General features: G+C 37.9%; 1 protein-coding gene across 4 annotated transcripts in view; it reads left to right on the top strand.

The window, feature by feature from the left end:
* The window catches only part of KDM4C (lysine demethylase 4C), a 402052-nt gene that overhangs the window by 74873 nt on the left and 314686 nt on the right, over window positions 1-12493 (top strand). For all 4 annotated transcript variants that reach the window (XM_043891189.1, XM_043891188.1, XM_043891190.1 and 1 more), the window contains one exon: window positions 11273-11322. In XM_043891189.1, the coding sequence (XP_043747124.1) occupies window positions 11273-11322 (50 nt within the window). The remainder of the gene's footprint in view (window positions 1-11272; window positions 11323-12493) is intronic.

The raw sequence follows: 12493 nt of genomic DNA, 5'->3' as shown, positions 1-12493 counted from the left end.
ACGTTACCATATGTAACGTAGATAGCCAGTGGGAATTTGCTATATGATACAGGGAGCTCAGCTTGGTGCAGTGGACAACCTGGAGGGGTGGGATGGGATGGGAGGTGGGAGGGAGGTTCAAGAGGGAGGGGACATATGTATCCCTATGGCTGATTCATGTTGGTGTATGGCAGAAGCCAGCACAACATTGTAAAGCAATTATCCTACAATTAAAAATAAATTGAAAAATAAAGTCTATCAGATAAGAACTGCCAGGATGAGGACCAGCCTAACTCCTGAAGGCTACAACACAGTCCTCTTTACTCTTTCTCGTACTCCTGGTCAGCTAGTTTTTATACTTCATAGATTTCTTCATGTTATTTGGAATCCTTTTTAATACAGAAAAATATAATAATGTCTGCTTTGAATTTCTTTGGATTGAGAATGTTTTGTTGAAATTGTCTTGGCACCTAGAAATATAAACTAAGAGCCAGGTTAGCCAAAAAGGAGAATTTAGTTGACTCATGCATTCATGAATGGACAGAAACAGCTGGAACCCTTAGAAGTTGCCAGGCTGTATTGGATCCTGGGCCCCACTTCTCCCTGTGTGTTGCCTTCACTTTTCTCCCTGGCTTCTGTATTCCTCCCTGTGTCACCAGGAATGAAAGCTGCACCACTGGGGAGGGACTGTGAATTTTCCTGGCACGGATTCTCTTCCAGTCTCTAGTATAATCACTGAGGCTCAGACCAAGTATCAGAAGGTATTGTGATTGTCCTGGCTTGGTCACAGGTCTGCCTCTGTGGTGGTGAGGGCAGAGACATGAAGAATGGCAGCCCCCATCAGAATTCCATGTTTGTGTGTGGAGGAGAGGGTGGGCGCTATTACCTGAATTTTGCTGCATAACGGGAGTAAAACCCAATGTCTCTTACAGATAACAGGCAAAGAAAAGTCCCAGATAAGTTCAGGTATTTGCTTAAAAATCTTAGGAAGACTGATTCAGTTACCTTAAGGGGCTCTTAATTTATTTCTAAGAGGTTTGAAAAGATGTCCTTTGGGGTATTTTCTTAAGATGAAATAATATATATATTTAGGATATTAAAGTTATTAAAATGTATGCTTGTTTAACTTATTGTAAAAGCATTTCTAGCAATTGATTGGTGACTTTTACTTGAAGCAGAGGCAGTTGACACAGTCTTCTTTATACACTGAACTGAAAACTAAAGAAAATATAGTTTGTAAGTTTCTTTTTCTGACTACTTGAACCAACATTGCTCTCTTTTCTTGTGATTTATATGTTAAATATCTTGACAGTCAGTTTTACCACTTTGTTAAGTCCTGTTCTTTTAGAACTTTTTTTTTCATTGGTTTGTGTGTTTTGGTCTTGTCTCCTCAAGGAGACTTTTGGCTTCTTGAGGGCAGCCCCACGGCACTTTTGTAAGGCTATCACCACAGGCTCACAGACGTGTTTAATTGCTGAAGCAAGGTTTTGGGGGATCTGTTCCCTTGTCTGTCTTATGTGTACAGCACCATGCTGCTGTCAGTCTTTACTGATCTTTTTATAATATTCTCTTTGGTTTCATATGGGTAAGTATTATAAAGTTAACCTATAAAATAATGCCGTCATGTATCCTGTGTGATGCCTTGAATAGAATTAACCTGATACATAGGAAATTTTTAGAGAAGTTAACAAAAAACTGTTAGAAATTTTTAGACATTTTTTTTACTACATTTTGATTTTCAGTGATAATAACAGATTTGATAGTTTACCAGAGAGAAATCCACAGATAGTACACGCCAAGTTTAATACAACCAATTATTACAAATCCAACCTTCTTTCCTTCCTCCAAGTGACTAATTATTTGCTGGGGCTCCCTGAGTGGTTTCTTTACATGAGGCCTCATGGTTGACACTTCCAGAATATTATTTTATAATGTATATTTCTGAGTGTACATTGCATCTAGTTGTGTGATGTCTGAAATGATCTGACCAGAGACAAAATAGGCCTATTTAACAATTGTCCTTGAAGTGTGGATAAAAAAAGTGAATGTTCTTTGAGAACGTAGTATACATCAACAGGGGCTTGAGTTAGATGGGTTGCTGTCATCATCTTTGCTCCTGTAAGTTACCTCTCAGCCCATTTGAGTGAAGAAGATTAATATAATCTAGGGAATGTCAGGTGTTGGCAGAAACATGTGACCATTTGCTGTCCCTCTTTTCCTAATTTTATTGAGAAATAATTGACATACATCATTCTGTAGGTTTAAAGCATTCAGTGCAATGGTTTGATTTACATATATTGTGAAGTGATTGCCACAGTCAGTTCAGTTCAGTTCAGTCACTCAGTTGTGTCTGACTCTTTGTGACCCCATGGACTGCAGCTCGCCAGGCCTTCCTGTCTATCACCAATTCCTGGAGTTTACTCAAACTTATGTCTGTTGAGTCGGTGATGCCATCCAACCATCTCATCCTCTGTCATCCCCTTTTCCTTCTGTCTTCAATCTTTCCCAGCATCAGGGTGTTTTCAGATGAGTCAGCTCTTCACATCAGGTGGCCAAAGTATTGGAGTTTCAGCTTCAACAACAGTCCTTCCAGTGACTATTCAGGACTGATTTCCCTGATGGACTGGTTGGATCTCCTTGCAGTCCAAGCGACTCTCAAGAGTCTTCTCCAACATCACAGTTCAAAAGCATCAATTCTTCAGCACTCAGCTTTCTTTATAGTCCACCTCTCACATCCATACATGACTACTGGAAAAACCATAGCCTTGACTAGACAGAACTTTGTTGACAAAGTAATGTCTCTGCATTTTAATATGCTGTCTAGGTTGGTCATAGCTTTGCTTCCAAGGAGCAAGCATCTTTTAGTTTCATGGCTGCAGTCATCATCTGCTGTGATTTTGGAGCCCCCAAAAATAAAGTCTGTCATTGTTTCCAGTGTTTCCCCATCTATTTGCCATGAAGTGATGGAACCAGATGCCATGATATTTGTTTTCTGAATGTTGAGCTTTAAGCCAACTTTTTCACTCTCATCTTTCACTTTTATCAAGAGGCCCTTTAGTTCTTCTTCACTTTGTGCCATAAGGGTGGTGTCATCTGCATATCTGAGGTTATTGATATTTCTCCCAGAAATCTTGATTCCAGGTTGTGCTTCATCCAGCCTGGCATTTCACGTGATGTACTCTGCATATAAGTTAAATAAGCAGGGTGACAATATACAGCCTTGACACACTCCTTTCCTGATTTGGAACCAGTCTATTGTTCCATGTCCAGTTCTGACTGTTGCTTCTTCACCTGCATACAGATTTCACAGGAGGCAGGTAAAGGTGGTCTGGTATTTCCATCTCTTTAAGGATTTTCCACAGTTTGTTGTGATCCACATAGTCGAAGGCTTAGGCATAGTCAATAAAGCAGAAATAGATGTTTTTGTGAAACTGTCTTGCTTTTTGATGATCCAACAGATGTTGGCAATTTGATCTCTGGTTCCTCTGCCTTTTCTAAAACCAGTTTGAACATCTGGAAGTTCATGGTTCATGTATTGTTGAAGCCTGGCTTGGAAAATTTTGAGCATTACTTTACTAGCGTGTGAGATGAGTGCAGTTGTGCAGTAGTTTGAGCATTCTTTGGTGTTCCCTTTCTTTGGGATTGGAATGGTATCTGACCTTTTCCAGTCCTGTGGCCACTGCTGAGTTTTCCAAATTTGCTGACATATTGAGAACAGCACTTTTCACAGCATCATCTTTTAGGATTTGAAATAGCTCAACTGGAATTCCATCACCTCCACTAGCTTGTTCGTAGTGATTGCCACAGTAGGTTCAGCTAATATTCATTTTCGCATATAGATACAATAAAAAGAAAAAAGGAAGAAAATTCTTGTTATACTGTAAGGATTAACTCTGTTAACTTTCTTGTATATCATACAGCATTGTTGCTGTAGTCGTCATGTTGTTCATTGCATCCCACGTACTTATTTATCTTATAACTGGAAGTTTGTATCTTTTGACCATTTTCCTCCAATTCCGCCTCTCCTTACCTTCTGCCTCTGGTAACCACAAGTCTGATCTCCTTTTCTCTGACTGGTGTCTTTTTTTTTGTTTGTTTTTAAATCCATCTGTAAATGAATACCTCTTTTTTTAAAATTTAAGGCTGTGTACTTTTTTTTGGTTTGTTTGTTTTGAATATTCCTTGAGTTGTCGTTGGGTAGCTTGGTTGCTTTGGGTAATGTGCACTTTTGAAAGCCTCTCAATTTTCAAAGAGATTTTCAACTGTAAAGTAGCTGTGTAGGTAGTTTTCCCCTTGAAGATTAAACTTCAATCACAGGAAATCTCCTTGAAACTGCTTCAATACTTTGTTGAAGTTAATTGTGTTAAAACTCTGTAAGCCAGTTGTAGTGGAACTCTTTAAGCTAGTGATACTTTTTCTTATGGATGGTATAATTATCCTTTGAATAAATGATTATTTCAAAAGTATACCATCCTCAGAAGATTTCCATATATGGTAAGATTGTTTTTCCTTGGAAAAATACTGGTTTTAGTAAATTTTTGATAGGAACAAATAATTTCTTATGGGCATGTTTTTGTTTATTACCAATTTTTGAAGTTACTATTTTTTTTATTCTTCTTGAAATGGCATTTTGTTTCTGTTATATTAATACTTGATTCTGTAAAACACTGCAGCTGTGTTTGGTGATTTTTGGTTTTGTTTGTTTGTTTCCTGTTTGTTCATTAAATATTTATGGAGTCACCCACCTGTCGAGTACTGGTCTTGGTGCTAGTAATAACATGGTGAATAAGACAGAATGGTCTTCAGGAAACTTACAGTTTATAAGCATAGCTTTTAGTACTCCCACACTCCATTTTATTTTCTAGCAGTAGCATAACACTTGTTCTTAGCAAAATTTTATTGGATTCCAAGTCTTAGGTGAATCAAATTCTCCGAGTATTCATGTGTAAACCAGAAAAAATTTTCCTGTGATGGGTCCTCACTTTAGAAAACACTGGCCTAGCATGAAGGTTCTCAAACTTTCCATAAATGAAAATTTCTTCAGAAGGTCAAATTATATAAAATTGAAAATAAAGGCAGAGATGACCTGCCTGAAATGTGTATCATGAAACTTTCCCTCACCAAGTCCTTCCTTCAGTCACCTTCAGGAAACCCTGATGCCCTGTGGGATGCCACAGAAAACAGGAAATCAGTCATCTAATATTCAAAAACCACATCACTACTGATTGTATTATTTGTTGAGTACTTTGAAGAGATTAGTATTAAAACATAAAGATTTCTTTAATATTGCCTATAGTTGATATCAACTAATACTTTATAATACCTTTTTCTTGATGAGTTGTCTCACTTATGATGGTCTATACATGTGGCTGCTAGATATTATTTCTTTCTATCTAACTGTTCTGTCAGGAAATGGGCCACAGATGGCATATGGTGAGGCCAAGCTCTGACTGAATTTCTTTTCTCAGGGACTTTTTATCTTGTCCCTTAGGGCCACAGCTCAAACACCTCATCCTGCAGGTCATAGTTAGAGATGCCCAGCTTGTATTTGCAGGTCGAATGCTTAAGTGACACCTCCTTACAAACACATGCATTGTAATTGTTTGTTGTAGCTTGTGTTGCTCAGGAAACCAATTTTGAGACTCGTATGTGTATGCTGGCAGTGTCTAGGATAGTGCTCTGAAAGCAGCCGCTATGGGGAGGGAGGAAGGCAGGACTAGGCAGAAGGGAAAGTTGACTGCCTTCAAACCCGGGGCAGATTCCAGAGGCAGCTCTGGCCCCGACAGGGCCTCAGAGTCCCAAATGGAGGCAAGAGGGCCAGGGCTCAATACTCAGGCTTTGAGCATTCATTGCATATGGGCCACCATCCCTTCCTTGTCCAGGGAGCATGATCACGGGGAAGGGAACTAGACTCTGGTTGAGTGTCATGTGGGGGCAAGGAGCATCCCTTTGCTGAAAGTGCTGAGGGCCTCATCCAGCAGTCGGGGTGGGGGGTGGTTACCACCAAAGCACCCCTTATAGTCACACTTTCTGTTTCTCACATTCATCTATTTTTATTTAAGAACTGAAAATGAAGTAAGCAGTGTTCTGTTTTCCACAGTTAGCTAATGAGATTTCATAATATAAAATATTAATGCTTAAACTTTAATAAATGAGCAAATGGTGAATCTTGTTAACATCATCAGTAATGTGAAAATGTAACATAATCACACATATAAAAATCTATGGTTGTTCCACCTTCTTTTTGACACAATTAGGAATAGACCTTAATTTAAAAGTATATTGTAAATTACTTCAGAAATATTGAGTTTTGTGAAATATAATTTAGGCACTTTTTTATTCATGAAGCTTTTTGTAACAAGAACCAAAGAAAAGTTTTGAGTAGTGATTTGATGGCTTGTGTTTTGTAATTGCACTTTATTTAAAATGTCATTATCATTTGCCTAGTATATACTATTACTTTAATTTCAAAGATTAGTGATTTTTTTCAATTGTGAATTTTAAAAGTGGGTAATGTAAGAAGGGTAGCTGGGAGAAGTATTCTGTGTGAATACTAGACTTTGGCCTGTTAGCAGGCAGAAAACTTTTACTTCCAAAAGTTGGCTCACTTTGCAGTGATTGCAGTGATCATTGTAAATGGTGTGGGTTTGTCCTTGGGAGGGAAGAGCTTGATAGCCCCCGTCACTTCCTTCCTCTTGGCATCTTGGTGTGACTGATGAGGAAACAGGATTGGGATATGGGGCTGGAGAGCACATCTTGGGCTCTAGACTCAGATCTGGGCTTGGGTACCAGTCTGTCATCGACCTTGCTTAAGAAAATGAATCCCTCTAAGCCTTAGTTTCCTCATCAATAAAATGGAAGTGTTAGAGAATTTCGTTCATAGGATCTTAGCATGAGATTTGGCATATTATAAGTGCTTGATAATGGTAGCTGTCATGAGCGATATAATTTTGTTTATTGCTCAGCTTTTCTTTTCACTCAGCTTTCAACACTTTAGTAACTATTGAAAGTGTAACTTGCTTATGCTCGTAAAAGAAGAAGGGCAATTTAGAGTTGTCTGTCAGAAAACTAATCTTTGGGGACTTGAGCCTGATCTTCATGTGAGATGACAGAGTGAAACAGCAGGAAGAAGAGGAAATATATCCAAAGGAGGGCAGGGCAACTTCACACACAGCCTCCCTCAGGGGAAGGGAGTTAAGGTCTGTGCTATTTCAGGACTGATCTGCCGGAGTGCGGCCTGGACCTGGAAATGGAGCTCCTCTTGGTGGCCCTTGGCGTGGTGAGACTGCCCTTGATGGTTTCCTTAAAGAAATTAGGGGGACCTTGGGGATTATCAGAGAAATGGGAGTTACCCTTTGAGTAGTGCTGGTAAACATTTCTGATGAAAAAGAAAACAACTATTTCTGATGGACTAATGGTCTGAACATATCTTGAAATGAGCAATACAGAGACCAGTTTATAGAGAAAGCCTAAATCAGAGAAATGGATCTAGTACAAATTGAAAAATAGTTTCACCTACTGACAGTTTGAAATGTCAGCCTGATACTATTCAGTTAAAGATAATGTATGTAAATTACAGCCACCAAGATAATATCATTTTAGGTCTATTCTTTGAGTAAACCACCCAAAGATGTGCTTAGAAGGATTATTCTGTTTTCCTTGGCCTTCAGATTAGATCTCTCCCCACTCCAATTCATAAAAGATGCTAATTTTAAACAAAATATCTAATTAGTAAATATCTAATTAGTATGTTACTAGTTTATTAGTGATTCATGGTTTCTTAATGTTAGCAGAACTGTTTGTAATACTCATTATGTCTGAAACAAATACACTGTCCTATAGGTTAAATGAACAATTAGTAATTTCGGCAAACCATTGTGTATGTGTGGGTATGCAATGGTAGACATCTTATATGGTGGTTTTCAATGGATACAGAGAAGTATAAAACACACTTATATCTTCAAATAATTAGGAATTAGTTGCCTAACTGAGCAGTGGTGGCACAGAGTACCCAGTTGTGAAGCAGACACTCACTGTGCTAGGTAAGTTAAAAGGGATAATTTATTTGAAAACTTCTGTGAGGTGATAGGTGTTCTGTTACAGAACACAGTGCCTATCCACACAAAAGTGATTTATTCACACCACACAACAGCTAGCTGTGGAAAGCAGTAGATGATAAACACTATGTGAGAAGTATAATGGAGGGTCTCTGGAAAGTAGGAATGAAGTAGGATTGCCGAGGTTTCCAGTGGTCAAAGAAAGCTTCATGGAGGAGGTGGAATCTGGGCAGGGATTGGGAGGTTGGGTTTTGAAGCAGGAAGGAGGGGGCTGTTTGTGGTGAGAAGTGAGGTCAAAACCCCTGTGAGGGAGGGAATAATTCATAGTCCAGACTGTTGGGAGTGGACTGCTGATATTTGTGGCTGTGGCTAAATTGTGTTTGGGGGTTGGGATCTTGAAAGCCAAGCAGTAAAGAATAAAGGTTTTTATGCTAAGATAGTGATAGGAGGTCTGTAGCTGCCCAAGGAGATAGTTTAGTGACGGTAATGGTCTACTAGGGGCAGACCCAGCCATTTCAATGCCATTTAAGTGGAAATTAGGTCTCCCAGTCTTGCCTACCTACTGTGAGCACACTTTGTCCTTCATAGTCCATGGATTTTCTATGCACTGGAGCCCTGGGTGAGATCCACAGGGGACGAAGAGAAGGGAAGGCAAAATGGGGAGCCCATATTGAAAGTTCAGAGTCCTGGGAGAAAGATTTGATTGAATTAGACATTTGAATGAATTGGGAAATTGAAACTGGTAGAGTTGTCCTGAGTATGCCAGGCTGACCCTGTATTTAGGAAATGAGGTATCGGCTTATATAATTTCTTACCTGTTGTTCTAGTTTCTCACTTTCATGATTTTTTTCTTCTTCCTGTATTCTTCCTCTCCTTCCACATCTTCCATCCTTCCTTCCACATGTTTCATCAGGAACATGGTTCATCATTTGAGAGCCCACAAGTCAGCATACACTTTCTGAGCATCTGCTTTTCTGGTGCTCTATTCCAGAAGAGACACTGGTCCTTGCCCCTAGTGAGTTTGAAGGGAGAGAGGGAGACAGAAAGGTAAAAAAATATTGAATTCTGAGTTCCATGATGGAAGGCTATCTGTTGTGTGGTTGATAGAGTGAAAGGAGGAGTGTGGGTCTCTCCCTGGGGGTGACTCAAGCTGGGCGAGAAAAAGAAGTGGTGGTTTTATTGGCTGGACGGGGATAGTAAGGGTGTACAAAGCCCAGAAGTAGGGGAGGGAAAGTAGTGGAGGTATGAAGTAACAAAGGCACTAGAATGGCTTCTTTGGTAGAGCCAAAGAGCAGGATTTGATTGGGATATTGATCAGTAAATGCAGCTGAAGAGGTGCTAGGACTGCAGCAGGTCTGTGCGCCCTGCAAAAGGCTCAGCTTCTGTCTTTCAGGTAGGTCAGCCATGGAAGACCCAGATCTGTAGTTTGCAGAGATGACTTGGGCACAAGGTGGAGGGTAGGTTTGGAAGGGTACACCACAAAGTGAGGTTCCACCTGTAATGGTCAATTACGCCTTAGTGACCCAAGCTGCATTGAGGAGACACACTCAGTGTGTCTAATTTAAAGAATTTTTGATACATGTATAGTGTATGGCAAAAATCTTTCTGATGATTAACGTCCAGAGAATTTTTACTACGACTCTTTATAGAGATGTGGTGACTATGTGTTGGTCATGTGATTTTTGTCGGAGTTGTGAGGACTAGTTGAAAGACCATGTCAAGGGTATTTTTTATCCTTATATTTATGCTTTTATATACATTTATATTTACTTACATTTTCTGGGAGCAGATGGTTGAATTTCAGACTAACGAACTGTAACTTTGATATCATTTTTTTAGAAGAGTGAATCTGGATATATAAATATAAATATTTCCATGTCCAACCCTTACATGAGTGCATGCCTATGTGTGTATACATGTGCATGTCTTAGCATGTATGTTATGCTTGTCTGTGGTATGTGTGTGTGTGTGTGTGTCCCCTTCTCTGGGTATATTTGATAGTGTAAACCAGGGATTAAACATTGTTAAGAAGTGACTACTGTATAAATATGTTGAGTGATTATCATTTAGTTATGCTAAAATTTTTATCTTCCAATTCAGTTGGAATACTTTTGTTAAAAGTGCCTTAAGCAACAGGATATATGGTTGAATTTTCTTTTAGAGAATTGCCTAGTTACATCGGATCCAATTAAGTTTTGCATGTGTTATCAGTGGCATTAAAGGCAACCAAGTGTGGTGTTAAGTAAAATGAGAAAAGTTATTTTAGTAAAAACCTAACTTGTACTTAATATATCTTGAGCTAGTAAACAGCAAATGTAGGTCTGAAGAATAACATATTTTTATTTAAAACATGAAATGATCATTTAACTTAAGATTATTAATTTAAAATTTGTTAGTAAGTTCACAGTAAACAAATTCAAGTATTTAACTTTTTAAAACACCAAACTAGAAATGAGTGCTACTTGAAGAATTTCTGTTCTCCAAGGATGTACAATTCCTTTTTTCAAACAGGGATCCTACTTGGACTCTGGCAGTGAGAGCACCGAGTCCTAACTGCTGGACTGCCAGGGAATTCCCAACGATTCTTTTTCTATATATCAAGATTTTAAAAGTCACATAATTGTGAAATAAATAAAAGCAACCTTTTTGTGGCTGGTAAACTTTTATTTAAAAACTATTTGAAAAGTACAATATTCTTAGAAAGGTTTGGTGGAGATACAAACATTGCTGTAATAATTTTATTTTCTATCCTGCTTGTCAGTAAATATTTAAGTTTTCTTTTAAAAAATTTTTTAAAAAAGGTTTTTAAAAAAGAACTCTGCTTAAAAACAAAGGCCCAACTAATCAACTTTGAAACAAAAAACATAAAACCCAAAATAGCCCTGGATTACTATGGTGTTGTGAGTGTTACAAGGGAGGTTCTAATCTCCATGTTGTGGCCAGGTGCCGCCTTGTCCAAGCAGTTTGTTGGCTTGGGGCCTTTGTTCTCTAATGTGTAAAATGTGGTTGGAATGGTGATCTGGGGCATTGAAATAGATAATTTAAGTTTATTTTCCCTCTGATTAGTGTTCAAGAGTTACAACTCTATGTTTGATTCTCTAATATCTGCTTAGTTAATCTATGTGGAGTTTGGGGTTGACTTTTTTTTTGCATGAAATTATTTAGAAATAGACAGCCTTTGGATACGAGCTGAACAATTACAAACCTAAAGTTGTTATTTGTGTTTAAAATTTTAGGTATGCAATACCCCCGGAACATGGAAAACGACTGGAAAGACTAGCTCAAGGTAAACTTGCTATTTGTTATCTAGATGACAGGTTCTTTGTTTCTGAGGTATTTTTACAGTGTAGAATGTCACTATGTTAATTTTCTTTTCAAGTTATTGGCTTCTAAGTATTTTTCTCATTGAGTAATTTTAATTTTTTTCACATTGTGTGCAGAATTTTTCCATATTGCATAATCATCATGATTATTTTAGTTTGCTGCTTTGTTTTTTGTCAACTGATTGCACTTAACCTATTTTAGTTATTTCCAGTTTTTTTCTCCTTTATATAATGTACGTAACATCACTGTGTCAATAAAATTTTTATTTCCTTTAGTTGTACCATTGAGATAAATTCCGAGAAGTACTGATACTGGATCTTGGGCTCTAGGATGTTTTATGGGTACTTTTCATGTTGTCATATCATTTCACCAAATGTTTGTGTTAAATCCCCCTCCCCTGGGCCTGAGAGTGCTTGTAGTGTGAAGGTGAATGTTTCCAGGTGACTGGACAGGCATAATATTGTATGCATGCTTAGACTAGTAAAATTAAGCATACTTTACTGGAACTTGAAATTTGTTTTTTTTTTAAGACTTTGTCCATCGTTGTTTTCGTTTGTTCTTCTAGTTTTATTGAGATGCACTTGACATACAACATATTATAAGTTTAAGCTGTTCAGCATAATGATTTGACTTGCATCATGAAATGATTGTCACAGTAGGTTTCGTGAGCATCCATTATCTCATACACATACAAAAATAAATAGAAAAACATCTCCCCTAATGATGAAAATTCTGCTTTCACATATAACACACAGCAGTGTTAATTATATTTATCATGTTATTTATTACATTTTTAGTACTTATAATTAGAAGTTTGTACCTTTTGACTACCCTCATCCAGTTGTGCCTCCCTTGACCTTGTCCATCTTCTTCTTCTCTCACTTTTTAAAACAGTTTTAGCTGCTGTTTTAATTAATTTTTAAAAATTAATTAAAATTAAAATTAATTTAATTTACTGGAATATAGTTGCTTTACAATTTGTGTTAGTTCCTGCTGTATTGCAAAGTGAATCAGCTATAGGTATACATATAGCCCCTCTCTTTTGGATTGCCTTCCCATTTAGGTCACCACAGAGATTGAGTAGAGTTCCCTGTGCTATATAGTAGGTTCTCATTACCTGTCCATCTACCACT

The sequence above is a fragment of the Cervus elaphus genome, chromosome 29 (assembly GCF_910594005.1).
Source record: "Cervus elaphus chromosome 29, mCerEla1.1, whole genome shotgun sequence".
NCBI classification, from domain to species: domain Eukaryota; kingdom Metazoa; phylum Chordata; class Mammalia; order Artiodactyla; family Cervidae; genus Cervus; species Cervus elaphus.
This window is presented reverse-complemented; position numbering and strand designations above follow the sequence as displayed.